Source organism: Hippoglossus hippoglossus, chromosome 19 (assembly GCF_009819705.1).
Source record: "Hippoglossus hippoglossus isolate fHipHip1 chromosome 19, fHipHip1.pri, whole genome shotgun sequence".
In the NCBI taxonomy this organism is placed as follows: domain Eukaryota; kingdom Metazoa; phylum Chordata; class Actinopteri; order Pleuronectiformes; family Pleuronectidae; genus Hippoglossus; species Hippoglossus hippoglossus.
In genome coordinates, this window is record NC_047169.1 from 6,537,973 (window position 1) to 6,565,923 (window position 27,951).

At 44.2% G+C, this 27,951-nt stretch overlaps 3 protein-coding genes across 8 annotated transcripts in view; 1 reads left to right on the forward strand and 2 right to left on the reverse strand.

The window, feature by feature from the left end:
• Positions 1–4,959, forward strand: part of afap1l2 (actin filament associated protein 1-like 2) — a 34,779-nt gene extending 29,820 nt beyond the window's left edge. Inside the window, exons 10-19 of one of the 2 annotated variants that reach the window (XM_034570244.1) lie at positions 75–179; positions 626–837; positions 1,696–1,841; positions 1,932–2,043; positions 2,277–2,570; positions 2,684–2,975; positions 3,347–3,520; positions 3,615–3,802; positions 4,092–4,292; positions 4,398–4,959. In XM_034570244.1, coding sequence (XP_034426135.1) covers positions 75–179; positions 626–837; positions 1,696–1,841; positions 1,932–2,043; positions 2,277–2,570; positions 2,684–2,975; positions 3,347–3,520; positions 3,615–3,802; positions 4,092–4,292; positions 4,398–4,424 — 1,751 coding nt within the window. In that variant the 3' untranslated portion in view covers positions 4,425–4,959. The remainder of the gene's footprint in view (positions 1–74; positions 180–625; positions 838–1,695; positions 1,842–1,931; positions 2,044–2,276; positions 2,571–2,683; positions 2,976–3,346; positions 3,521–3,614; positions 3,803–4,091; positions 4,293–4,397) is intronic. The other variant, XM_034570245.1, reaches the window with a different exon arrangement.
• Positions 1–27,913, reverse strand: tdrd1 (tudor domain containing 1). 4 transcript variants are annotated; one of them, XM_034570243.1, is made up of 27 exons: positions 27,802–27,913; positions 27,358–27,522; positions 27,146–27,183; positions 26,989–27,049; positions 26,211–26,325; positions 26,013–26,079; positions 25,835–25,915; positions 25,567–25,746; positions 25,334–25,477; positions 25,003–25,168; positions 24,839–24,922; positions 23,827–24,003; positions 23,635–23,742; positions 23,241–23,411; positions 22,732–22,995; positions 22,485–22,616; positions 21,957–22,064; positions 21,685–21,852; positions 20,680–21,030; positions 20,479–20,595; positions 20,249–20,377; positions 18,945–19,112; positions 18,440–18,856; positions 17,886–17,929; positions 17,622–17,719; positions 17,219–17,240; positions 1–7 (listed from the first exon to the last, which is right to left on the reverse strand). In XM_034570243.1, the coding sequence occupies exons 2-25, from the start codon at positions 27,512–27,514 to the stop codon at positions 17,648–17,650; spliced, it is 3,519 nt and encodes a 1,172-aa protein (XP_034426134.1). In that variant the 5' UTR covers positions 27,515–27,522; positions 27,802–27,913; the 3' UTR covers positions 1–7; positions 17,219–17,240; positions 17,622–17,647. The 4 variants fall into 4 exon arrangements, with proteins under 4 accessions (XP_034426134.1, XP_034426132.1, XP_034426133.1 ...); XM_034570241.1 differs by having other exon boundaries at positions 20,249–20,380; XM_034570242.1 differs by having other exon boundaries at positions 27,358–27,542; positions 27,802–27,895.
• On the reverse strand, positions 5,252–17,085 carry vwa2 (von Willebrand factor A domain containing 2). Of its 2 annotated transcripts, none has more exons than XM_034570247.1 (14): positions 16,936–17,085; positions 13,350–13,414; positions 10,467–10,541; positions 9,725–9,858; positions 9,532–9,641; positions 8,788–8,985; positions 8,552–8,685; positions 8,277–8,406; positions 7,985–8,040; positions 7,745–7,852; positions 6,911–7,492; positions 6,153–6,704; positions 5,808–5,930; positions 5,252–5,658 (listed from the first exon to the last, which is right to left on the reverse strand). In XM_034570247.1, exons 1-14 carry the CDS (start codon positions 17,061–17,063, stop codon positions 5,528–5,530), a joined length of 2,526 nt encoding a protein of 841 aa, XP_034426138.1. In that variant the 5' UTR covers positions 17,064–17,085; the 3' UTR covers positions 5,252–5,527. The 2 variants fall into 2 exon arrangements, with proteins under 2 accessions (XP_034426138.1, XP_034426137.1); XM_034570246.1 differs by having other exon boundaries at positions 10,467–10,542; positions 13,324–13,414.
• Positions 27,914–27,951: the final 38 nt, after the last annotated feature.

Consider the following 27,951-nt stretch of genomic DNA (forward strand, 5'->3'; position numbering starts at 1 on the left):
AACTTTGTTCAACGACAGGGTTCTGGGATCTGAAAACAAAAATCTTATGAGAAAAAACACTTCTTTTTCCACAGTGAAGAAAAAATTAGATGCAGGTTGGAAGTTCAGTAACCTCATGAACATCGGCAAGAAAAAACCTTCCTCATTGGAGAGTCCAGAGAAATCTGTCGACACGTCAGGTGAGTAAGACGACGTTGCTGAGGCTACGTCCGTACCGCAACGTTTTCTTTTGAAAATGGTGTTTTCAAACTAAAATCGATCTCGGTCCACATAAGCGTTTTGGCTCCATATCAGTTTTAAAGGTTCAGTGTGTAGAGTTTAGTGACATCTAGTGGTGAAGTTGCATGTTGCAGCTGAATACCCCTCACCTCACCCTCCCCTTTGAAACATGGAAGAGAACCTGTGGCAGCCTTCAGTTGTTATAAAAACTCAAAAGGTGTTTAGTTTGTCCAGTCTGGGCTACTGTAAAAAACATAGCGGCCTCCGTAGAGAGGACCCGCTCCTGATGTAAATATAAAGTAATTGAATATAAAGGGCCCATTCTAGGGTAAAGAAAACAACAGCACATACAACTTAGGGTGAAACTGCTCCTCATAACAAAGTCACCTCCTCCCTCCTCCGTCAGGCTACCTCAACGTGCTGGTGAACAGCCAATGGCGGACCTGCTGGTGTCTCATCAAGAACGGTCAGCTGTGGTTTTACCAGGACAAGGGCAAACACAAGGTGAGCCAGCCGGCCGTGACGCTGGAGGGCTGCTGCGTGCTGCCCGACCCCAGCCCCGAGCACCTGTACTCCTTCAGGATCAACGCAGACGGCGCACAGGTGGCGACTCTGGAGGTAGACGATCTTCTTTGTGTGTTACATTTCTCCTGATGTTTGGGGGTTAGAGTCTGAACAGGTCTGACACCGTTTCTCACCAAAGTGACACATGACGCTAACCCTAGTGTTAAGCAAAGAGGACCAAGCAACCATATGATACGTGACGTACGTGAAGTATGTTTCCTGTCCTCAAAGGAGAGCATATGTCAGCTTTACTGTGTTGTGGCAAAAAATAAGCACAAGTTAAACACGTCTGCATAAAAGTTCCGTTCTTTATCAACATTTCTCAGAAAGAGAAAACAGTGGGCAGCTTCTTGTCGGAAACTTTAACACTAATAGAGTATCAACGTCTGGAAATCACTTCCTGCTGACATCAAACTATGTAATATACGTGTGCATGTGTGCGTGTGTGTGTGTGTGTGTGTGTGTGTGTGTGTGTGTGTAGGGTGGGGGTGCTTTACTAAACTGGGATTTGGGGGGGGACTTGTGCTACACCCTTTTTCATGAGGCTTTCAGTACCACCCTGCTGCAGTGCATATGCGGTCATAGGCAAAGGAATTTCATGTTTAGTCTTGAGGGCTGTTTCTAAAAGATTTACGGTTCTGGTTTTTATTTTTCTTACTATGTTTTTGATTCACTTCACTCAAACTTCTCAGGTCCAGTATATAAAAAAATACAAAAACTTAAAGTTTTGTAATTTCAGGAAATATGTGTCAAACCATGATGTTTCAATAACATATAATAATATGTTTCTATTAGGTGAGCTGTTTATTAATACAAAGTAATAGAGAGTTATACAAAATAAATGACAGGGTTTTAAATCCATGATGTCTCACTCTATCTTTTCCCTTCCTCTCCTCTCTCGGCCCCTCCCAGGCAAAGACGTCAGCGGACATGGGCCACTGGCTGGGCCTCCTGCTGTCACAGACAGGCAGCAAGACCGACCCGGAGGACCTGACGTACGACTACGTCAACTCGGAGAGGATCTCCTGCATCGTCAATGCTGCCAAGACTTCCTTATAGTAACGCTCTCACTTCAGTCCACTTACATGGGAAATGCTTCAGAACATATATGTGGGGAACAGTGTTTAATTGTGTGTGTGTTTCTCCAGCTTGATGCAGAGGAGGTATTCAGAGCTGAACACCTACATAGACACGCCGCCCGCCGTCCCTCTCGACTCAGAGGAACTGTACGACGATGTGGCGTCTTTAGCAGATCCAGAGGTACGTTCACAATTAAAACCAACTCAATCGAGTTAAAGGTGAAAAACAAAGTAAGAAACTTGGCCACTTTCCAATAACAACGGTATTTCTATGAATCTGCCTAGTTTTGGAAAATCCCCTGGGAGACATGTGGCCTAATATTTAGCTTTCTCAATTTTTTGTAAAAGATGTTCCTGCTGTAGAAAACACGCAGCCTCTCCTTTGTTGTTTCATGAATCCATTTTCAAATCCAGGAATCGCTTCATGTGGCCACTTCTCATCTCCTAACTTCCTGCTCTCGTGACACGCAGGACGCCGAGGAGAGCATCCTGCAGGACACTGAGGACAACCAGCTTCAGCAACGTGATGAAACACAAGCAGCACACGAGGATCCAGAGGGAACCGAGCAGGACAAGGTTTACCTGGACCTGATTCCTGTGCGCTCCTTCCTCCATACATCCTGTGGGGGTAAAAACCCGCCCACCAAAGAAACTTGTACACACTTTAACGTGGAAGAGCAGAAAGACTCATCGTGTCAAGATAACGAGGTAGAGTCGTCTCCGCTCTCACAAATTCCCAAACACATTCAAAATAAGAAAACAGACATAACAATTCCTCACATAACTTAATTCATATTTTATATTTTGTGGGCTGATTTCAGGTCACTTCGACAAACCCCTCTGAGCCAGAGCCGACACCCGGCTTATATGAAACAAGTTTGACCTCCGCTGTCAGCAAACCAGAGCTAACGCGCCCGTCGACTCCCACGCCGCAGCACGCCCAACTTCAGTCCCTCAAAACCACGTCCCAAAGCCAGGAGACATCAAAGAGGATGAGCCTGGGGATCCCATCGGCCTTCAGCTCCCCCGGGGGACACAAAGGACCGACGGGTCACACCGCGGCTGGGTTCCCCCAGAGTCCTCAACCGCTGCGGCCCAAAGCTCACACCATGGGTGAGAGTACAACACAGGGACAGTGACAGTGTTCCAGGAGGGGAGTAGAATAAAGAACAAAATTTAGCAGTGTCCTCCTGTCGCTCAAGGTCTCACTATATTTATCAACACATTCCAAAAGACATAAAATGCATTTACCTGTGCATTGAGTCAGATTTACTGCTTCCTTCTCGCTCTAATCTGAAACTACCACGGCTCCCTCTAGTGAAATACTGCATCCCCTGCAGTCAAAGCCAGAGCTGCACAGTGGAACCTACATTTATATTCAAAAGGAAATATTAGCTTTTTAATAACCACTGTATCTTTTGAATTTATTTCATTTTGATTTGTGAATTTGTGAATCTTTGAAAATGTCAATATTCAATTCCCAGGGAGTCCTGGTGCAGTTGAGGTGAAACTGGGCAAAAACCGCACGGAGGCCGACATGCGGCGCTACATCGACGAGCGTGACTGCCTGGAGAGAGAGAGGGAGGAGGTGAGGAGCAGTCTGGGAAACCTGAAGAAGGAGCGGAGGGAGGCCAGAGAGGAGCTCAGCGCCTGCCAAGGTGCACATACACACACTTCACTCCCCGTAGCGCCCCTGATAACAAAGGTGAGGCCGACCTCGACGTGACTGACGGCCTCTCTTGTCGTCCTCAGATCCCAAACAACAGGCCTCGCTGGAAGCCCGTCTGAAGCAGAGGGAGGAGGCGTGTCGGGAGGCGGAGCAACGCAGGGTGGAGGTGGAGCTGCGGCTGATGGAGGTGAAGGAAAGTCTGAGGAAGGTGGAGTCAGGGCAGTTCACACTGGGAACCACACTGGACAGCAGCCTCCAGGACATGCCCACGGTCAGTGCACTGGTTCTGTTGGTACAAAGATGGACGACATGACAGCTCCCAAAAAGTGAAGCCACGGCGTCTTGATCGTCCTCTAGTGCCGGTGCTAGTGTAGGTCATAAACTGCCACCTCCTCCATGTTTGTGGATGAGACGTGGGCCAAGTTAAAAAGCTTTATTCTATATTGTAACGTGTCGTCGTCCATCTTTAAATACAGTCTATGATACCAATGCAGAACTTCAGAACCTTTAAGTTTGAAATACTGATTATGAAAGAACCTCCTCTCTTCTTTTACCCTCAGGTTAAATCTTCAACCCTGCCTGCTACCCAGACATCATCTTCATCATCGTCTTCATTAACATCTTCATCAACATCATCATCGTCCCAAAACCCAAACAACCTCAGTGCAGACTCGGTCTCACCGGTCAACTCTGCCTCTGCACTAAAGAACAGACCGGCCTCCATCATGGCCACGAAAGGCAAAGTTCTGCAGAAAGCTAAGGTGAGACTATAGATTTCGTTTGAAAGTTTGGATGTCAGGGGGAACAAGTTATTAAAGTATTATGAAACATTCGTTACACTCTCCTTTTCTTATTTGTGTTTACAGGAGTGGGAGAAGAAATCCACCACCTAGGAGGAAAACAGTCTTTGGTCTCCTCTGACCTGATCAAATCCACAACTCGTCCTACGTTTAGCATTAGAAGTCCAGACAAATAAATCAACAACCTCCCTTCTCTGGATCCTTCATCCTCATCACCTCCCTGCCAAGACCAAAAAGAGCCAATCAGAGAGACGCACAAGCTGTTTCTTCAAATACCACTGGATAACTTTGGCTCTAATGACTTCACAAGTGTTTTTTTATTTCCCTCTGTTTGCAAGGAGGAGGAATTGGATGTAGGAGCGTTTTGGCCAGTCTAACAATCGTTCTTGATAACGATGAAACGAGATATTTCAATGCTACAACCGCAAAGATTTGAAACCACTGAAATGTTGAGACAGAGACGCCCCTCGACTAAAATGCCCATTTTGTACACACCCTTTTGTAGCTTGGTTCATGTATGCTGGTAGCCAAGATGTAAATATATTTACACCATTATCCAGCCTCTTGGCTTGTATTGCTAGGTAGAAATGCACTTTTTATTCAAATAAAAATGTACTGATGACAACACCGACTGAGAATTTGTTTTTTTTTAGCCTTTGAACCTCGCACTCATTAGTGGAGTTTCTCTGCTGAAAACAAACTGAAGGTTAAATTTGCAGAGGACACATTAAACATTTAAAGGATAATTAGAGTCAACACATTCATTCCTCACTTATGAAAGTAAAATATTCATGAACGGGACTCGTTTGACATGAGGATGTTTGAGCTGCTGAAAACAAGTCGAGGAATTCTACTGAAACCTATGGAATTTGTGCCGTTTGTGATTAATAAACTGAAAAAAGAAAGAATCTCGACACATATACACACTATAATGTACTATATTATAATATAAAAAGTTTACATCTTTGAATACACAGTGAGGGCTGACAAATGCAACAAAAAAGACAAACCAGGACACAAATGGACACCACAGTAGAGACGCACACAGTTCGAAGGCACTTGTTCAAGTTCCAGTGCAGGTTTAAATAGCAAAAACATTGATTTTCCCTTTACTCCAATAAACATCCTTGGTTCTTAAGAGTTCGAAGGTGATTGGTTTCTGTGAATAAATGTGTGTTGAGCGTGTTTGAGGCGAGTCAGGCGGCGTGTCTCCGGCGGTGCAGCTTGTAGTGGTGCAGCAGCTCCTGGTGGCTCTTCCTCTGCCTGCTCTTCCTCCGAAGACCTGCAGGCCTCGGGAGGTCTCCTCTGGATGACGGCCTCCTGCTTCCTGTGAACAAAACCGGCAGAATAAGTCACGACCACTATTCCTATTCGACAGGGTCCATCAGGATGAGAGGGGATTCAGTGACACACAGAATACTTGATGGAGGCGCAGCCCTTTTAATTTAAAAACCAGACTCTCGTTAGTTCACTGACTTGTTTCACAGTGTGGTCCCTCGAAGCCTTGGCACTGACAGCGGAAGCTTCCTCCTGACATGAGGCAGACCCCGTCATTCATACACGGGTTCGGGATGCACAGGTTGACCGGCTTCTTCACCTCTGATGGACAGAAAATCCCCCAAAATAACTTATTATCAAGTCACATATATTCAAAGATTAAAATTCAGAGTCGTACAGTCTCTATTTATCTGTTTTCTACATTTACACAGCTGTAAAGGAGTGTTGGTGAAAAACAAACAATATATGGCAGATTATTAGGATTTTCTTTTCAATCAACCCCTCGCTCCTGTCCATGGAAGTTTTTCCCTGAGTGCATCTCACCTGAACACAGCATCTGCACCAGAACGTCCTCAAAGTACTTGAGATCCTCATACATGGGCACTGAGATCATGTGATCCTCCGAGCCGGCGATCTGCAGCAGCTTCTCTCTCTGCACGTCCCCGATCCCGATCACAAACAGAGACACCCCGTTGTCTCGTATCTTCTGCGCCGGCACGAAGGCGTCGCTCCCGCCCGAGCCGTCGGTCAGCACCACCACGGCCTTGTTGACCCCGGGCCGTGCGCCTCGGGCGACGGTCAGGACGTCGGAGTGGATGTGGAGCAGAGCCGTGCCGGTCGAGGCCACCCCACCCACGTAGCCGGCGTCGCCTACCGCCTTGAGGATGGCGGAGCCCGTCTCGTGGGCGTCCAGGTTGAAGATGGTGGTGGCTCTGCGTCCGTAAGCCACAAGCGCCACTTGGGCCACGTCCCGGTTGATGTCGAACTGGACGGTGAGGCTGCGCACAAAGTCGCGCAGGGTGGCAAAGTTATCACGGCCGACGCCACCTGAGGCGTCCACGGCAAAGACCAGGTCCACTGCTTGACCCAAACAACCTGGGAAACACACACATAAAGAATTATTATAGAGTAGAGCGCATAGGGGTGAAACAGGGGTGAAGACATAACCTCCTTGTTGGAGGCAAAGACAGAATCCCGAGTACAATGTGGATATATTAGTATTCAGTATACAGTAGTAATAGTGAAAATATTCAAGAATATTCTGCCTATGATAGGAGACTGTGTAGAAGTCTGTTCTGTACCTTGTGTGTCCACACTGCAGATTTTGGCCTTGAGCTCTGGGATCTTGGCGTTGAACCGGTCCGGTGACGTGTAGGTGAGAGTCCTCTGTGGATTTCCGGTGATATTATTCAGCTGTCCCCTCAAGCGGTCCGGTCCCACCCCGATAAGAAAGATCTCCCTGTCCCGCGCGTATTTAGACGGCTGCACCACGTCGTCGACGGCAGGGTTGGCGGTGAGCAGCACCACCACGCGGGGGAGGTCGTCCGACACATCAGCGAAGACCGGCGCGCTCTTGAAGCCGTGGCGCGTGACGTACTGAAGCGCCTCTCCCGTTTTGGTTTCACCGCCGATTGGTTGAAGCGCGTCCACCGCCTTGAGCAGGCCCCTCAGGTTCCCTCGGAACTTACCCACCTGGGCTTCGACTCGAGCCTCGCCGCCGAACACCGCCAAGCCGACTTTGGTGGGGCTGTCGGACCCGATCACCGTCTGCAGGAAGCGCTTCAAGAAGGACTTGAGGCGGAGGAAGCCCTCCAAGGTGAGAGTGGCAGAGCCCTCCAGCAGGAAGAGCAGGTCCACAGAGCAGTCGAGTGACAACGCAGGAGCTGAGGAGGGAGCGGTTCGTTAGTGAAGAGCTGCAAGTATCTCAGTGGACCATGAACTGGAAATAAAGACGGACGACATGTCGGTTCCCCAACAGTGAAGCGTCTCGAAGTACATCCGTCTATTCAAAACCTCACCTCCTCCATGTTAGTAGATGGGACATTGAGCAAACTACAAAGTCGTTGTTATTTCTGACAAGTTTGGTTTTAATTACTTTTATGATATGAAATGGTGACATGGTGTCACATACGTACCACAGTGAGGGTCTCCTCCGTATCCCGGCGGACACACACAGTTGTAACCCTCTGGACCTTCTGATACACATGTTCCACCGTTCAGACAGGGCTGAGAGTCACAGGGTTCTGAGAGAGAGAGAGAGAGGGGGGGTGGGGGGGGGGGGGGGGGGCAGGAGGTGAGCAGCACAAACACACACCATCTGAAAAGAGAAAAGTTAACATGCATGTGGATTCAAAGGAGGAGAACAAGGTTATCACCTGGACAGATGGTCCGATGGCAAACTGTCTGGTGTCTCTTGTAAGCCTTGTTGTACCTGCAACATGTGGGTCAAGAAAATAAGAAGTGAAAACACAACTCACATGAAAACACAAACCGAAAAACCAACAAACTAATTAAATTTCGTTTTCTGGTCACGTTTTCAAAGTTACCAATTTTCTCTCCAATGGCTGTAATGTGCAGCTACATAGAAAATGTTCTCTGTATTAAAACAGTTTCAGTAAATTGGAGAATGCTATTTGTTTTGTTGCACATATTTAAACTTCATCTTGCCTGTAGTGGGGGCAGAGGGACGTGTACGGTGAAAAACCCTTGGAGCCTTTCCAGCACATGAAATTCCCCATCAGCTCCTTCACCGTCTCCAGCGTCTTCCTCTCGCAGGGGAACGACTCCAACTGGCAGCCTGGACGACAGAAAACCACGGGATCCATTGGAATCGGCGTTAGGGAGAGAGGATGGAGGGATGTTGGGAACGGAGAAGAGTTAAAGAGGAAGAGATCATTTTTAGATTCTCATTATTGTCGGGTGACGAACCAGTGACCTCCCACCTGCTGGCGTGGCGTTGCAGACAGAGAACGTGCTCAGTGTCGTGTACAGGCCGTTGACGGCATCATAGAAATGCTCGGCGAAGAAAACGTGGCTTTCCATTGGCTCACTGGCCAGAGCGTGTAGCTCCTCCCACCTGTGACACAGATAAAACAGTAAATCAAACAACTAAACAAAATGAAGATGTATTGTAGTTTATAATTTCGCTAACAGACGTGATGAACAATGTTTTAATTACCTGGGAAAGCGCACGCCGACGGCGAACAAGACCACGCCTGTTTCTTTGAGCTGCGCAGCCGCCTGCACCGTGTTGCCCTGAGACCTCCCGTCTGATAGGAGGATGGCGACGCGAGCCACGGCGGAGGAGTTGCGGCCGCCGGGGTAACCCTTCCTCAGGATGTACTTGAGAGCCAGGGCTGTCTGGGTGCTGCCTCCCCTGTGAGTTTACAGCGTGGAAACATTCTTCACATGTTAGTGTCAGAACAATCCTGGCTGAAGACAATGTTGTACTGCACTTGTACTTGTGAACAAGATAGCACAAAAACAACAAAACCGATTTTCAGGTAACTTGGTGGAAGGATGTGGTGTAGGTCAGACAAGAACCCATTAAATTTTGGTGCGGATCCAGGAATCTTTCTTTAATTTCTTTAACATTTCGAGATAAGATGTTTTTCAAAACTTTCACCTTATTTCCAGAAAATGATTAATGGATCTTGATGGAAGAAACATCTGGTACATTTAGGAAACTGATATCTATGACTGTTGGGCCTTGGCTGAGAGATTCACTCTAACTGTGATAAATTAGCTTGAAATATTAAAATTCCTTGCAGTTGGTTTTCAATTAGTTTTTTAACTGTGTTTGTGCTTTTAGATCCTCATTGTTTGAGATACATTGCTTCATTAGAGGCAAAACCTCAAATAACCCTGAGCACCTCCGATATCCCAAAACACCGTCTCTGTGCAGGTGAGAGGAAAAACTCACCTGTAAGAAATCTTCTTCATGTGCTTCTTCACCTCCTGTTTGGTCGTGTACGAGTCCAGAGAAAACTCCAGCCGAGGAGTGGAGCCGAACTGAATCAAACCAACTCGCACCTGTAAAAAACGTGGGGTCAAACCGGCGGTGACTGACGAGAGAGAAACAGTCGGAATGAAAGAGAGGGGGAAAGAAGACAAACCTTGTCTGGTGCGATGTCGAGCGCCTGGCAGAGTTTGAGGGCGTAGTGTTTGGACCTCTCGAAGCTGCCCTTCCCCACGCTGTAGGACCCATCCAGGAGGAAGAGGATGTCCATCGCCGCTGAGCACTGCATCACTTCCCATGGAAACACACACACACACACACACACACACACACAGCAGAAATGAAATAAACCCACAAGATGTCAAGATAAGGAAGAAGAAACTGATGCATTCCTGGCAAAGAGCCCCTATGTTCTATCGTGTTTGGGAGATTATCCTGGTTAGTTATCAAACGGGCTGCTGCAGACGAAAATAATACCTCGACATAACAAGAACAAAAGCTGCTCAACGTGCCAGAGCTCAATTTTCTTTTCCACAAAACCATTACCGAGCAAAAGCTCTTCCCTTCTCCCTCCCCGGAGCGTGTTTGTACTCGCTGACGGCGTAAATAACCTGCAGTGTTACTGTGGTGTCAGAATGTGCAGCCGATCGTGCAGAGGATCTTTAGAGGCTGAGAGTGTTTCCCATTTCCTCACAGACACATCAGGCTGATAAGACCACCCACCACCTCAAAGGGTCAAGTTTCCAACTCCGGATTTTTCTATTTGAAATAACTCAACCGCAGCATAATTTACAAAACCCTCCCAGTCCTCACACTTTGCTGTAAATATGCACGACCCAATGTTTAACCAGATGCATGCAGATGTGCAGCCTCGAACGTGGTCTTGGTCACAGACTCACTCTCTCCTGCAGAGTTGATTTTCAGGATGTTGTCATGGCTGGTTTGGATCTCCTGCACCGTGATGCCCTGCTGGACTGGAAGAGAAACAACAACAAGGTGGAGGTGAAATGTTGAAACAAACAGTATTATGCACATGCACGGTGCTAACAGGACCGAAAAAGCTATTCAAGATACAAAGACAATGCTTTTGTCTCAAAATTCTGATAGTAACACATCAGCTGATATATATTAAAAGAAGTAGGCAATGATTCCTAAGATATATTTTACAGTTTAACCATAAACTCTATTGTGAATTATACTTTTTTCAAAAATATATAATTTCAACTAAAATAAACATACCTTTAATTTAAAATGCATCTTTTCTCCTATAAAATGAAACACGTCTATTCTCTCTCATGCACCAGCTGCATTTGTTAGGCGACATTTATTAAGCGTCTAGTGTTTTATATGAGTTAATTGTCTTATCAGATTAAATGTCAGCCTGTGTTATTATTATCACTATGGCTCTGTTTTGTTGAGGGAAGAAATATTGCCGTTACTCAATATGAACAGCAGGGGGTGGCAGTGAAAACTAAAGGTCTAACTTAATCAGTTTAATTTATATTTTTAATCATTATCTTGCGTTATTGCTCATTCAGTTCACAAACTAACTCCAGATTCTGTCCAGTACAGATGGGCTTAGAAAACATTTAAAATACACTAAAAAACATCTTTAGAGCCTCTAGAGAAAATAAAATAAAAAGAATAAACAGGATTTTGTCCCTGAAGCCGACGCTGTTCACTGACTCCCACTTGACCCCCCCCTCTGGGCTGGATAATTGAGTATTTAAAGCTAATGTGAATGGACAAGAGAAGAAGACCATTCTTTGGCTCTAGTCACTGAGAGGACGTTGCTCTGTTCAGGCTACAGCTCAGAGAAGAGGGAGGGGGGGGGGGGGGGGGACATGTGACTTCCTGTCCGGCATGTGAACACGTCCTGGTGTCCCCGGTAACCCCAGTGGGTCACAGAGGTATTTGTCCAGCACAGGGACGCAGCACTCGAGTGATTTTACAAACGTGCAGCGTCCTTCTCTTCAGTCAGAAGAGGAAAACCACAAGGGACAGAAACATCACAGATCAGTTTCATGTGCAAAGTTTATCTCTGCATCCGACACTGTAGCACGAACACTGACTTTATCCTCAGCTTTCTGTCACCAGGAGTCAGTGTGAGGATTGGGGAGAAAAGATATGACACAAACAAACCAAAACAATATAAACATTAAAAGATACATTATGAAAAACTACATTTTTAACAAATACTGTAGAATTAGCGGTTTATGAGTCCAGATTTAAACAAACATAGATTTTCAGAACTTTAAAACATGTACATCTTTATCACAATCTACAATATTATAAGATGTAGAAATGTGGTGAATCCTCACATTGAAAATTATATGTTGGGAGGTTTTTGGGGTATAAGCAACATAGATAAGAGAATTATTCATAATCATTTATATACTGATTTCTGTTTGTTTCTCACAGCAAAAACTAGAAAAAATCTGATAATAATGTTGAAATACAAACTATATTTTCCTTGAGAGCAAATAAAGCAGCTGACTTGACGTCCCTCTCTTTTAATGTCCACGACATCCTGGTCATCACCATCACAGGAAACAATCTACTGTAAAATCCAACAACAACACTAATCGCTAAAAGAAAAGCAGCAGCTGCAACCCTACACCGCGACCTCTTCACAATCCTGACCCTTTCATCCGCCTCCTAATTCCAGCGTCAGTCCAGCACCAAGCTCCTCCTGACAGTGAAAGTTTAGGGTCTTGGCAAGCTGCTCTCTCGTGGTCAGCGGGGCCCCACGGCTCTGAACAAAAAGTCCGTCTGTTCAGCCTCTCACTAAGCCACTCTGTGTATCTGTAATATCTGTGATCGAAAACATGGCAGGAAAACCAGGAGATAATGAGCAGGAATCCTTCAGGCCCGAGGAGTGACGAGCAGCCACCACAGAAAATCAGCTTCTACCTGGTCTGTGAAATTGACATTGACAGAGCGGATTACATGGATACCTATCCTGCAACATGTTATCAGCTCCTGTCAGCGCAGGAGGAGAAGGGGGCGTCTCGGACAAGGTGAAAACAGTCTGGTTTGGTTCAGGTTCAAAGTCTTAAACTGGCTGTTAATAAATACTTTACATGGTGCTAAAGCTGTCATTTTTGAAAACAAGCTGCAGATTGTATTGCCCCACAGCCGCCGCCTCTGCCCTCGGGCAAATACCAACAACTCTCAGGTGCAAGAGAACAACTGACGATACGCTATAAAATACGACACTCAACTTGACCTGTGTGGAAACGTACGAGAATTCTTCAGGACCGGGGACTCGACAGGTTTGAGCAGTAAATTATCTGGTAAAGAATCTGAGGTTGGCCGGAGGAGCATCAGTCGAGGGTCGTACATTTCCAACACCTCAATATACTCACAAATACTGCTTTTCATGACATTGACTTAAGTCTCTCTCTCCGTCAGCAATTTAACCTCATAACATAACCCGAATATTAACATTTATCTCAATTTGGGTCAAACACCAGCCCTCAGATGGTCCATTTTAAGACCGGAAGTTCATAAATACAAACTAATGCCTTTGGATGAAGCCGGATGAGCCGTTTCCTTCCTTTTCCAGTGTCTGTGTGCTAAGCTAAACTAACCTGAATGTTCAATGATGTAGAAAAGGTGTAAAAACACAAAGTATTCACAGTCAGGCTTAAACAGCAAATACGCAGCTACAGAATCAGGTTGTAAAGATGAGCTAAAGGTTGTGTACGGTCACGTTTTGTGCATTTGTATATTTTGACTTTATAATGAGGGAGGATTCAATGCAGAACAGTAGAACCGACCTTGAAGCAGCAGCAGCAGAGTTACGAGGAGGGAGAGATGGATATCAGGGAGCATGTTGGGACACCTGGAACGATAAGACACGAGCTTAGAAAGAAAATATAGAACAAAATCGAAAAAACAGGAGGTTAAGTAGTATTGAAAACTTTGCTGCAACGTTTGAAGGCTTTTTACGAGGCTGAAGAAGTGGAAGTATTCAATATTTCAAAAAATAGAACATAAAAGTCAAGAAAAATATATATATATAAAAAAGAGAAATGGAATTCTGTGCAACATAAATGTCATGATCTGACCCTCCAGGTTGGGAACCGGTGAAATATCTCACTAGAAAAACAGCATTTCAAGCCTGGCTGGCTGTTTTCCCTGAAGTACCAGAAACACAGCATGAGGCTCAAAGGGGGATGAAGAGAGATGTTAGCCACAGGCCACATTTAGCCTCCGTCTTTACCAGGCAGGTCGAGTAAGAAACTTGCCTTAAGGACTCGTTTCTTCAGCTAATTGTCGGTCGACCTTTCAACAAGATCAGATGGAGCGATACCTGACGACTGTCAGCCAACGTGGAGGAACACAAGGATTTTGGCATGTACCAAAACACTTAACTGTCTACACACACACACACACACACACACACACACACAACACCAGCATGTCGACTGATCTTTGTTTTGACTGGGAAAGAGAGTTTATAATGAGTGGGAACTCAAATTCGCAGTGAGGGTTGAGACTGTGTGTGTTTGTGTGTGTGTCCTCGATATCTACGGTGTAATCAGTGTGTGTTCACCCGGAATGTGTGTATTCCTGGATGAGGCTTGATATTGATGAACTGATTAGAATTTGGTGATCAAAGGACAAAGTCAATGTGACCTCAAGAAAACATGTTTTTGGACATAACTCAATAATTCATTCATATGCTAATTATTATTCAAACTTAACACGTCTAATAGGATGAAATGATGGAGTGAGCTTATAATTATGAGTCATATACCAATGAATAAAGTGTGTACAGAGTGTACATTTTAACTTCATGTCATCTTTCCGTGTATTAAAACCAAGGATTAACGATCCCTCCTGCTTTGTTCTGTACGTTCATTGTTGGCTCTGAAGTCGAAGGACAAGGTTTGATTAACTGCTGATGAGATCGACCATAATATCCTGCCTGTGTGAGAGAAGTGTGTGAGAGACCTTCCTATAGGTAAGAGGCTTTGTGTGTTTCTGAAACAGAGACACAATTGTGTGCAGCTTTAAGGATTCTGTGTGTACTATGCGTGCGTGTGTGTGTGTGTGATACAGATCTACGGAGCAGGCATGCAGCGACTGTCGGAGAAGCCCCAGGCTGATAAACATCTCCAGGGGCTATTGATGCTGTATTTACGTCTCGAGGACAATAAATTTCATTACTTCCAGGGGCTTGGGGGGGGGAGCAGTCATGCATGCCTACAAATAAAATATCCACATGGTGTAGACTACACACGCATGTGCACGACACACCGCTGTCTGAAAATTGGCTGCCTCTTCACAAGCATTCTTCTGGATCCCTCCACCTCCTGCCTGTCGCCCTCTGACAGACTGAACACTGCACTCAACTTTCATTACAGCTCAACTTAAAGAGACAAACCTGCGGGTCTATGGTGCTTTTGTTAAAAGTACATATTTGTTATGCATGTGTTTGTGCAGCTCCTCATAATTTCTGGATTTAGGTCAAACGTTATTCAGCTGGAATGAGTCTGTAAACCGGATACTTTCATTCACAGGGTTTAAAAAGAAATGAGACTAATTTTGGGACATTCCTAAAAACACACCACCACCTTAAAGAAAAAGAAAAAAAGGCCTCGACCGTGGATGTGCCGTCTGTTTTTAATTGGTCGACAGGTTGGAAAGTGCCTCCACTCTTGTAGTCTGTCATTAGAAACGAGGTCGAGCATTTGGAGCGACTTCATACGAGGTCTCCTAACCTGTACTTGGAGGTGAATCGCTTTGAGAAAACATCCTCACAAGTTAAGTGATTTCAGGATGAGTCACCTGGAGGAGCCACTTTTAGAACAACAGAAGAACAACTGTTATTCAAAATGAACGTGTTGGTTTTCAATTAAGCGAAGGGACAAGTTCAAAGAGCAAGGAGGTCAACCACACACACAGAGGATGTGAAAACCTTACTGAACTTTCTACTCCAATCTGATGGAGTAAAACTAAATAAAAGCTCCCGTCTACATCATTAAAGCAACGTTATGTGACTTTTTTGGCATTAAAGTTATCAAAATTGCACTGTAAATCAGGTAAAAAGACTTAGGAGTCATTGAAAACCAGCGTTTATCTCCAATATTCAGCCAGGAAACATTTAAAATATGAAGGGTTTCAGCTGGTTTCAACAAGTTAAATTTAAGACCCTTTAAGAACATAATGAATGAAATCTAAGACCTGTGTCAAGTAGGACCGATATGAAGGAATATTGAAGCCCTAGAATTACTTAAACTTCCCCATAATTAAAAGATAAAATAAAGAAGCCTAGAATAACCTTTGAAACTCCATGTTATCTCTCAGAGAATGAGAACATTTCTGACCCCAGTGTTTGTTGACTCAGTTCTTCATTGGTCTTGTTTTTAGTTTTATGACTGTGTGTTAATATCTGTCTTGTTGAGAAAGAACTACAACACAAACAGACATTACAAACGATGCACATATTTTAAAGCATGAAGGAAGTAAGGTTAAACCAACGTTAACATAATTAAGACCTATTATGTATTTAAGACTCAAGGTCCAAAATTAAGATGATTAGATTTTACACTTAAGATATTAAGACCCTATGGAAACCTTGTTAACTGTTTGCAGCAGCAGCAGCTCCTGTAGTTCAATTAGCCAAGGATCATGGGTAATATCCAACATTCATTAGTGTTTTTCTCAACATGAAAACAACTTAAATCGTTAGAAACACGGAGTCCAATGGAATTAATCACGTGTGGCTGCAGAGGGCGCTGTTGCTCAATAAAAACTACATAGGGTTGCTTTAATTTTAACATCAGAGAAACACACCCAGCTGTTATTTTACAACAAGTAAACACAAGCTAACGTTTCAGGATTTAAATAAAAATTGATAGAATTTAAACAAGTTTAATTTCCCCTGTAGTTCAACTTCTGTCAACATCTGGTCACTCTTTAAGGGAAACCCGGGGTCAGAGGTTGTGACCCCATCATGCAACAGGAGCCCAGGTTTACTCAAGAAGACAAACAAAACTGATGCCACTCATCCTGGTTAAGTCGTAAATGGGTGCATGGAATTCAAGAAATTCATTTCATCACTTTTAAGGGGGTTTGTTTTGGTTTCTTGTGTTTTTCAATTCACTTGTTCTCCAACTAAAATGATGTCATACCTTTATTCATATAGTGGTACTTTCGCACTTGGATTAAACAAATTAAACATTTGTATTCATATCCATCATTCTTCTTTGCGCATTTGCATCTGTGCAGAAACATCCAGATGTTCCGCTTTTGGTTCATTTAATTCACATGTAAACACTTTCAGCAGGCGGCGCTCTGCAGCTTCATCATCAGACTAAAACACCCGCAGACATATCAGATAAACCATCTTCTTACCGTGCGCTGCAGTCTGGGCTCCTCCGTCTCTGGCCGGTTCTCCCCCGGGGCTCCTCTCCGCTCTGGATCCGGGATGCGACTGACTCAGCCCCGGGGACAGGAGCGCACTGACCCCGCCTCCTCTCCATGCGCACACCTCTGGTTCTCCTGCACCGGTGAACAGGCTCTGATTTGCCCTCGTCTCAAACACGGAGACAGGGAGGAGCTCAGACAGCCTGGGACCATTAGGAGAAACTAATCCTCACACTTCCACTCAGGGAAATGTAGGAAACACGTTTTCAAACAACAACTTTTCACTCTGGATGTTTTGGAGTCGTGGGATTGTGCTGTCAAAATAAAAACAACTTCTACTTGTGTCTTTTTTTCCATCACAGAACTTTTATGTAAACACACGTCAAACAGAAAACTGGACCAGGATGAACATCCCACCTGAACAAGTGCATAGGACTGAATAAAGAAACCAATGGCAGCGGCTCCATTCACACTCACAGTAGACAAACACACACTTTGACAAATTGAGTTGAACATCTCAAATATTTCTGCTCACTTTCAAGCACCGGATTTCAAAAAGCCTTAGAAAATATTAAAACCTAAACATTAACTGCAGGCTAAAAACAAATGTCCTCCAAAAAGTGCATTTTCACTTTTAAGTGCACTAAATTGAAATTAAAGCTGGAACATAACTTGCAGATAAGTGCATTATGGGTAAACATTATTTCTTCTGTCCAACGAACTGCCCCATGAGAGAAATGTGCAGCTGCATCAGCTGCTCCAGGTGATCCATCTGTGGAAGACGAGAGGAAACAACATACACATTATATATGTATACAGGGTCCGGTTTAATGGAGGGTAACGACATATTCATTTTTATTTCTACATTTTTAAGTACGACAGGAAATCAAATGTCATAAAAATAAATAAAAATGATGGTTTCAAACTCCAGGCCGAACCTTCGTCTTCAGGCTGGCACAGCAGCAGCCGGAGGTCTGAGGATCTGAGATTCAAACAGAAGGACAAGTGAACATTACACCATCTTCAGCTGTCACAAAAAGTCTGATTGAAAATTTGAAAACATTTTATGTCCGACAGTCACAGAACATGTTCTTGTTTTTAAAAGCTGACATACCATTAGTTTCTGTGTTCACTTTTAATGGTGGCTCCATTTGATCAACAATCTTCTGCACCGGATCTTCTGAAATACACATTTTTCAAAGATTACAGTAAAATCAATTTTGAAAATAATAATTACCTGCCGCTTCATTTGAACCTAATTAAGCAAGGAAATAGAATGGATACCAGAAACAAGCTGTAAACTATTAAAGCACCGAGTGGAGTGAACACCTCTGCCAAGGCCCAACAGCACCCTTATGAAACCACATTTCAATTCACTAGATCCAGATTTTTATTTGAACACCTGGTTTGCTAGAATTATTATTTGCATTATATCATAGTAAAGATTTGCAAACAATATGGAAAATAACATTGAAATAGTGACGTCACTAACCACTGTCTGATTCTACATGTGTTTTTTTAATCTGTTGGCGAGTGAGGGACGTTGGCTCTGAAGTTATGGTTGATCCACTGGCAGCTGTTGTGTGTTCAGGCCTCTTCTGGGTTTCAGGTAGGGACTTGGGCTGTGGGCACTCGGGCTCGGCCGTGGAGCTGACAGGAGGCGTGCTGCTGTCGGTTTGTTCAGCCCTCTGGGTGGTGGCTGGGGAAGGATTTGTCTTGGTCAGGATCTGCAGTGCTTCCACTATCATGGCAGTGACTTGCCCTCCGCCTCTCTCAGCGGGCAGAGTGAGCGACAGCACGTTAGCGGAGCCGTCGAAGGACAGAGCGGTGGCGAGGACGTCATTCGAGAGGACGGTTTGAAACAGCTGCTGCACTTCCTCTGGCCACTCGACGGGGAAGTGCTCCTTACCTAGGAGAAGGGAGGAATTACAGATAGCACAATTATGGTTTAGTTTGAAATTTATTCCAGAAAGAAGAATATAAAGCTGTATAATTACCAGCGAGGATGCAGCGGGTGATCTGAAAGGGAAGCTGCAGCAGGTGCTCGGGGATCGGTAAGATTCGGGAGAGCGGCACCTTTTCAGTGTTGCCATAATCTGCATAGATGACACTCAACTCTTTCTCACCGGCTTCCAGGACCACTGCACGGTACCAGTTACTGTCGGCTGGAAAAAAGAAAGGTCCAACAACTTTTATTTCATATTTTGGTGGATTTTTGAGGAATAAAAGTTGCGGAGGATTATAATTAATAGATTAGTTTACAAGCTCCGGAAGTGTTTTTATTGTAATGTGTTCATTCAACTTTCTGTTACAGATTAAAAAGGACATTTTCATTAAACTTGAATTGAATTGTCTGAGGCCCATAACATAGATATATCTTATAGAAATTTGTTATCAATAATCATTATTTCCTGGTCTTCTGGTCAAATATCCGCCCTTAAAGTGTGCCGAGCCCGTACCGGCTAAGAATCCACAGACACTGCAAAAAGAACTCCATTAAACCGGACCCTGTCGTTAGCCGAGCTATGGAATGTATGCCAAGGTATAGTCTCCTACCTGCATACTGTGTTTAAAGCAGAGCCGCTCCTATGCTGCACTGAGCACACGCTGTGTAATTATATCTACTAGCAGACACCAAATTACCAGCTTGGGTCTGCACGGGTAGCAACTGCAGGTGGGGTCTCAAGAATTGCCGGAGAACAAACATAAAAACTGGATTGGAGAAGGAAGGAAGAGAATTCATGGCAGCTGACTGTATTTGCGAGCTAGGCAGTTTCTTTCCTGCGATCGTTAAACAATGTGTGGGAATGATGATACCTGGGTGATGGGGTTTTCCCCTGATGACAGTGACTATTAAACCCCTTGATGCAATTTCCTCATAAACCACAATCTGATGTGAAAATGAACCCAGCGGGGAGTCTAAATATCCCAGTGTGATGTTTCACAGTTATTATTGTCAGCCTTTGTGCAGAGCAGATATATGTTAGGGTGAAACAGGCCCATAGTCATTCACTTGTCATTTACCTGTATGACACCTAGTGGCTTTAGGGAGTAATAGCAATGATTAAAACCTAAGTGGAGCACATCCAGCAGTCCTCCATATTTTAATCATGTTGCACCAAATTGCACAAACACATCCATATCAGTTTCCTATATATGCCGATTTTTTCTATCAAGATCCATACATCATTCCCTGGGAAAACTATGAAAATGTCCAAAATATCCTATCATGTAAATGTAATCACTGGAAGTTATCCGTCCATCATGTGATGTATAACATGAATAATACAATGTTCCTCACCAGAGAACTGGACACAGCAGGCAGCCCCAGGAGCTGGTCTGCTCAGGACAGCAGAGGACAAAGATGCCTGGTTGTTGCTGCAGTAGGCAGCTACATCCATCATCAGCCGCTGCAGCGTCTGCTGGTCTACTACTGAAAAAAACACAGCAATTACAACAGGAAGGAGTGGCTGAGGCACTTTCCTTTTGTTTTCACTATTTGGATATGAGCGACGAAGTGAGGGTTCTGACCCAAACTGGGACCAAGCAGGTAGAAGAGGGAAGGACTAGCGACAGCTGCGATGTACGGCTTAAAGGTCTCGTTGAGAGGCAGTTCCACTGTCTTCCAGTTGACTGGGAAAGATGGTACTGGAAAACAAATTAAAGACAATTTAATCAGGCTCCTTAAATCGACCAATGTTCTACATCTTAGAGTCATCGGCTGTAGCTGACCTTCTGATGGCACAGCAGTTTGCTCTTCAGCTGGCATCTCTTTGGAAGTGGCTCCTGCCTGGATGGAGGCTTGTGCAAGGTTTTGGCTGAGCTCATTTTGTGTTGCACTCTCTGGGTATTTGGCTTCAGAGCCTGTGTTTGCATGGATCTCTTTGGGAACCTCTCCAGGAACTTTGGCCAGCTGCACAGAAATTAGGGCATCGGCCACATTCTGCCCTCTGCTCTGCAGCTCCACCCCGTAGCCCTGCTCAGTGACAGAGAGGACACGTGCAGAGAGCTGCTCGCCGTCCACCAAAGTCTGGAACCACAGGAGGGCCTCGCTGCTCCACTCTGAACCCGGGGGCTCTACACCTGAAACCAAACAGAACAAACCCATATTTAAATCTCAAAAGATGAACAGGATACTTTCAATCTTTTAGTAACTATTTTTAAACTTCCTTTAATTATTGTATGTCTTATGTTGCTGCTAAATAGGACTACAGTTACCACAATGCCTCCACCAGCCAATGACATTACAGATTACATCATGTGTGTCCAGCCTTATCCAGACTCATAATGTGTCTAATTAAGACTTTGAAGTGAGTTCACAGTGACCTTGACCTTTTCACCACCAAATTCCAAATCAGCTCATCCTGAATTCAAAGTGAATGTTTCTTCCAAATTTGAAGAGATTCCCTCAAGGCCATTTTAAGATGTCACATTCAAGAAGCCAAAATAAATGTTTTATGAGGTTACAGTGACCTTGACCTTCGATAGCAAATGCTAATATGTTGCTGCCAAATTAAAGAAATTCCCTCATGTATTATCAGTTCCTCAGATATCAAGTTCATCATAGTTGGACGAACAAGCTGAAAACAAAATACCTCCAGCTTCAGCTGTCGTTTGCACGGAGGCATAGGAACAAATACCATGGACCAATTACTTATAGTTCATATTTACTTGGAGAAAACACACGCAGACACATACGCACACGCACACGCACACACACACACACACACACACAACCTGAGAGCCAGCAGCGAACTGCCTGGAAGGGTAGAGCCAGGAGTCGTTGTGTAATGGATCTGAGCTGGTGCCGTTCTACTTTCATGCTGTAACCATAGTCCGCAATGTTCACGGACACCTGGTTCTCACACAGCTCCTTCACCATAGCCCGGTACCATGCTCCATCACCTGAGGGGGAAAACAGAAACACAATATATTCCCACAAAAAAAACTACTTTCTGGACAACTACAACAGAACTCAATTAACATATTATCACAACAGGGAGTCTCACCTCGAAACACGGCACAACACGGCTCTCCTACTTTGGGCTCAAAAAGTGAGTTATCCGCTTCGCAATGCTGCTTCAGCTCAGCCCCAAGATCTATCAGCCGCTGGTGGTCTGACAAACACACAAATACAATGATGAAGTCTTATTAGGACATCTGAAATGACATAGTTTCATACAGACTGCAGTGTTTCTAATAGTTGGTGGAGTTACTTGCATCAGTCTGGGGGAGCAACAAAGGATACAAGTCATTGCCAACCATTTTCTACTCAATAAAATTGTCCGTGTGTCCACAAACATATGGCAAATGACTCAAACTAAGGATTAGCTGTACTAAATAGATGATGTAACTCAATTAAGACCCCCTGTTAAGATTAAAAAAGAAACAGACAGCAATATTACTGTGAGAAGTCTAAATGTCTGATGTGAAGAAGGCCCATTAGGGACTGTAATAAGACTCAACAAGCCCATATTGTGATTAATTTTTTTGTGACAAACTAATGATGGTGGCCCTCTATGCTCAAACAACAATACCTGCAGGATTGTCTAAGCGGCAGTAGAACTCTCCAGGGTTGTCCAGAACACTGGGCAGCAGCGCCACTGTCTGGCCGTCACAGGGAAACTCAGGAAAAGACCACACCAGAGGCTCAGAGGCTGGAGTCGACACTGAGGAGCACATTTCAACACATTCAACATACACAGGCGCAATTTTACTCTGTGTTTTTTGAGCAAAAATCCTCAAAATGTAACGTTAGCAAGATGAACTTCAGACACTTCTCACCAGGCAGTTCAGGAGAAGCTGATGTCGTCTGGTCGACCTGCTGGTTGCTACTCGTGGTGGCAACAGGAGTGGGTGCAGCGTAACCGGCAGAGATCAGCAGCTCAGCTATATTGGCCTGAGGATCGCTGGCCTCGTCAATTATGGCCACGGAAGCTTTGCCCTCATCGGCTCTCTGGATCTCAACGCGCAGTATTCGGTTCGATACTCTTCGCCGCAAGGCCAACAGGCAGTCGTCTGACCAACTCTCCCCTACAGGCTGGACCCCTGGAAAGGAACAGCACACACAGGTTTGAGTAGGTGAACAACCATGGACTTAAGACTGCATATATTTGTGTTTCAACATTTCAATTTAGCAAAACCGGATTGTGCCAATGAATCTTAGCAGTTTTCTGGTAGTGGTAGAGGAGACATTGAGAAATGAAAGGAAAAAAACAATATCTGCAGGCATGCAACTCAATACAGATTGTTTAAAAAGAAGTTTAAAATGTTGTGCACAGTGCTAATACTACCTGCAAGGCCACAAGGCATAGCCTGCATTGGCAGGGCCAGTAATGAAGTGCTTATAGGCCGCAGGTGACCTAATTCCACCTCCTCGGAGTTGCCAAAATCAACATAGCCAACACAGACGCGTTCTTCTGAGGGATATGCCAGAACTTTGGCCCTGTACCACTGCTTGTCCTCTGGAAGAAACACAGGTCAACCAGTAGAGATTACCATTTTGATATTATTTTTAATCTGTGAATAGACTCACTGATATCAAAAACACAGGCTGATAAAGAATTCACTTCTCATTTAGCAAATAAAAAAATCTTTGATCCAGTGAAACCTGGTTAAAACAGTTTGCATGAGTGCTTCTTAAGTAGATGCAATGTGTTCAAGAAACCCAATGAACACGTGTTGTACCTGAGAACTGGGCACAGCAAACAGTGCCGGGTGCTGGTCTGAAGTTCTGAGGGGCTGGGACTCGAGAGCAATGTTCCCTCAGGTTCAACTGCAACTCCTGAATCACTCCTGTGAACCCAAATCTCTCAAGTTTAAAATACAGAGGTCCAGAGGTTTAATTTGTGTGCACTAGAAGAAAAAAATGCTCCTTACCAGCATGTTCCACCTTCTGTACAATAATGTCAGTGGGTGATTGGAAGTCGATGACCACAACAGAAAAGGAGTCACCCACCGCCTGGGTCAGAGGCTCTGGAGGATGAGCCCAGGTGTTGTCGTCCTTTCCATTGGACTGACGCTTGAAGTTTTCCAAGGATGCACTCATCATGACACCTGAAGGGGATCAAACAGATACTGTAAATCATTTTAACGAGAGTGAACAGTGAAAATGTTTGCTCTGAGAAGTAATAATTAGTTTCTGTCTCTATTTAATTACCATATTTTCACTTAGACTTCATGAAGGACTCATAAAAGAACTTCAAAAGTATAAAGATATGCACTGTGAAACTGTTTATTTACTGATGAACACTCTTTGCATGTATTCTGTTTGTCTGTGGGTCATGCAGGAAGGCCTTGGAGCATTACAGCAGAACTTATCTGTAATAAAAGATAATAACTTGCACTGCTCTAAATTTTTAGACTTTTGAAAAGTACAGAACAAAGTTAGATGAACAGATCTATGACATTTTGCCAGCAGCAAAACATCTGTTCATATCTTCAGTAATAATGTGATGACCTTGAGGACTTTTTATTCATAATTTGAACATTTATTTGAAGGCAGGAGGAAAAGTTCACATTCGAACTGCAATGACCTGTTCAAATTGAAAATGTACAGTGAGAAGCGCATCAGACTGTCTGAATCAGTTTGCCTCGTGATCCAGCAGAGGGCGCTCACTGTCAGCCTGACCTATTGCATGCGCTCTTGACCTAACAGTAAAGTAAGCCAGTAAAGTTGCATTGTTTTGCTACAAAAATGGGAGGAGACTTGCGAGCAATGTCATATATTTGAACAAACTGCGTGCCATGTCAAATTCATTCAAACTGAATTTTTGGACAAAGTGACAAACAGTGAATATTACAGCAAACTGCCATTATCCCCAGTTATGTTCCTAATGGTATGTAGCATGATGCGAGACCGAGTGGCTGAGTAAAGATTAAGCCATCTTACTTATTTCCTGCTGAGTCGGTGCTGCATTGATCGGTTCCTCTGCTGCATAACCATATTCAAGGAGGAACATCCTCAATGTATTTCCTACAAGAAACACGAACAGGGTTACTGACTTTGAAGACAGACTTTTAATCATCATTTATTCCAGCCTTTCTAAAACCTACCCATTGAAAGCAGGATGTCCACAACGTGGATGCAACTATTCTCGACTGTTTCCACCAGCTTCACAGTCACAGTCTTGCCAGCCAGCAGCTGCCTCACTGCAACACAGCACTCGCTTGACCAGTTTTTAGCCAATGGCAGCACCCCAGCGATGCGACACTCCATTGCCTGGACATAACAGATGCTAGTGTTGGAGTCATCATGAACTTAATGGTTGTCTGAGGATTATTGATGATATTCGGGGAACTAAAAAAGATATTTTGATCGCAATAACTGCAGCTTTGGACACTTCTAAAAATACAACTGATTTAAGTGGTGTGACTATGCACTCACGCAAGGACTAAATGGCTGGATGTTGGCACTCAGGGGTCTGATCCTGGTCACAGGGACACACTCTTCATTGCCAAAGTCGATGTAAAGGATTTTAGCCGTCTTCTGGTCAGGTGACAAAGTCTGGATGAGGCCTCGGTACCAGTTCTACACATACAAATTTAGGCAAACACAAGTGACACAGTCAAGTACCAAATCTTCTGCCTCTTAAAATCATTGAGAAGGTCTCTGCTCACCAGATCCGAGGAGAACTGCACTCCGCAAACCTCCCCATCACAGGGCACGTATGTTGTTGCTGAGGGGCAGCTGTACGTTTTCTGAAGCTCCACGCTGATGACCTTCAGGGCTTCCAGCAACTCGGGGGTTTGGCTAAGAAGGTAAAATCTGCCGGGGCTGTAGAACTCGACAACAGATGCCTAAAAACCATACACAATTACAACAAACAAATACTGACATCTGGTATTCAATATCTGCAGTTGAGAAAAAAAACTGGGAGTGTTTTACCTTGATTTCTGTTCCCATAACAGATTTGCGCATATTTAAGTCTTTTAAATACACCCTCTGGAGGCTGGGTGCATCAGTATGCTGTAATAAACAGAGATAAAACGACAAAATGATCACTAATTATTTCTAATAATGCAACTGCAGAACTTGCAGATAAAGACCAAAGCTGTGCAATTACCTTCAACTCCAACTGGCCGGCTGGGTCTCCTGTCACAGGTGAAGCACTGATTTCCTTTGGTTTTGCTCTTTAGAATAAAAGATGCATTACTTGCTGGACATTATATATCAATTTGAAACATCTTTGGTATTTGACAGTCTTCTTGTTAGGAGTATTTAAAAACTGGTTACAGCTGAGTCAGTGGGTGAACCGGCTTACTTTGCAGGTTCTGGATCAACGGACTTGCACGTGTGCCTGTGCACCTTCCAGTCTTCTGTCTGACACACCACAGAGCAGTAAGCCGTCTTCTTGCAGCGCGTGCACCGAAAGTTTCCTACCAGTGAAGACCAAAGAAACGTTGTATGATGTTGTACAAGTGTGATAAATTATATGATTAATTGTATTATCATCATCCATTAGCCCTTTTCCATCAACACACCCAAAGAACTAGAAAACATCTTCCCATTGCTGCAATTCTCACACTTACATCACTTAAACCCAGTAGTTAGTCAGGGTCATCTTTACCATTTGTCCTCCATGGGCTTCAAATTTGTTTGATGAATTTCAGAAAGTAATTTGTGGGATAATGGGAAACCATTTTAGTGAGGCAAAAACAGCACTTTATTAATAGCACATGCTTGTTTGCCAACTTAATCACAGAAGCACCAATGCCTATTGGTAAAAACAAATATGTGAATTATACTGAATTTTCAATTTAGTCTGATTTTCATCTCTGGCATAGAAGGAGGTTTGTGATCTCACAGCATCACCTTGATTCTAGACACCTCCTCATTCTTCACATTCAGAAACACAAGCACCAGCACTGAAAACACTTAGCCAAGACAATTTGTGGTAAAAATAACACCGAGCAACAGACTTAACAACAATCCCGACTGAGAACGTCTTTATCTGTGAATTGAACTGGTATCGCTGGCTGCTTTTAGCACTGGTGCGCGGCTAATGGACCTGAACAAACCCATTTATAGTGCACCGTTACCTTGGTGCCCACAGAAGTTGCAGAAATACACAGTCAGTGCTGGGGGCTCGGATCCCAACACCTGTGAAGGAAGGAAGAAAATGGCATTGAGAAGGGACACTTTAAATTAAACAGGCTGAACAGATTTCAGATGAAGAAGTGTAGCTTTGACACATACTCCAGAGTTACTCCTGATGACCAGTGGATGAACAAGACCTGCAAAACAGGAAAAGTTAATGAGTTGAAACTTAAGACCCAAGAAATATTTAGATGTGGATCATATTTCCATGCAATTATCCAAGTGACATAAAAACAGAGGTGTTCCTGGCAGGTTATGAGTCCAACCATTGATGCTGTGGGTGTTTTCTGGTGAGGACTTGGGGGATTTACCGTCTCCGGTGGCACCAGTAGCGGGGCGGAGGGGTGCTGCAGCTCCGGGCCCGGAGAGGTGCCTCAGAGCCGGGGCCGAAACAGCCATCGGGCTGGATGACGGTTTCCTCAGGGGCAGGTTGGGTTGAACCATGTTTGGAGAAAGTGAGCGGTTCATGACGACACCTGTAAGCGTTATAATACCACTAATGTAAAGTCAGAGAGTTTATAAACAGATTAAAATATGACATGTGTGCAAAGTGCGCAGTTTGCACTTAAACAACACGACACTAGCTAGTTAACGGTGCAGCTATCGACAAATTAGCTCGCTAACTAGCTCTTTGCAAGCCAACACAACAACAATTTATCTTCACATATTCACACGTGTACAACACAAATAAAGAATAAAGAATAAATATGGATTTTCATTTTTTTTGTGTGTGTTTTGCGCAGTTCGTACTTTACCTGAACGCACGTGCTGACAGGGAGCAGGGAAGGGAAGGGAATCGCGGCGCGCATGCGCAGTAGCGTCAATGGCTGAAAGGTCGGGACGGGATGAAAGGTGGTTCAATTTTATTTTGATCTTTATTTTTCCATTAATAAAGTAATTTACAA

What these genes read in the sequence shown, in the direction of transcription:
- vwa2 (XM_034570246.1), bottom strand. Translation starts at nt 17,063, where the DNA reads ATGGAGAGGAGGCGGGGTCAGTGCGCTCCTGTCCCCGGGGCTGAGTCA. An exon ending in TCGACATCGCACCAGACAAG is followed by an intron (nt 9,642 to 9,724) that starts GTTTGTCTTCTT and finishes CGTTTTTTACAG; the next exon opens with GTGCGAGTTGGTTTGATTCA. An exon ending in CGGAGGAGACCCTCACTGTG is followed by an intron (nt 7,493 to 7,744) that starts GTACGTATGTGA and finishes CTCCCTCCTCAG; the next exon opens with CTCCTGCGTTGTCACTCGAC.
- tdrd1 (XM_034570241.1), bottom strand. Translation starts at nt 27,514, where the DNA reads ATGAACCGCTCACTTTCTCCAAACATGGTTCAACCCAACCTGCCCCTG. An exon ending in GTGTTGTGCCGTGTTTCGAG is followed by an intron (nt 21,853 to 21,956) that starts GTGAGACTCCCT and finishes TTTCCCCCTCAG; the next exon opens with GTGATGGAGCATGGTACCGG. An exon ending in ACATGTAGAATCAGACAGTG is followed by an intron (nt 17,930 to 18,439) that starts GTTAGTGACGTC and finishes TTTGAATCTCAG; the next exon opens with ATCCTCAGACCTCCGGCTGC.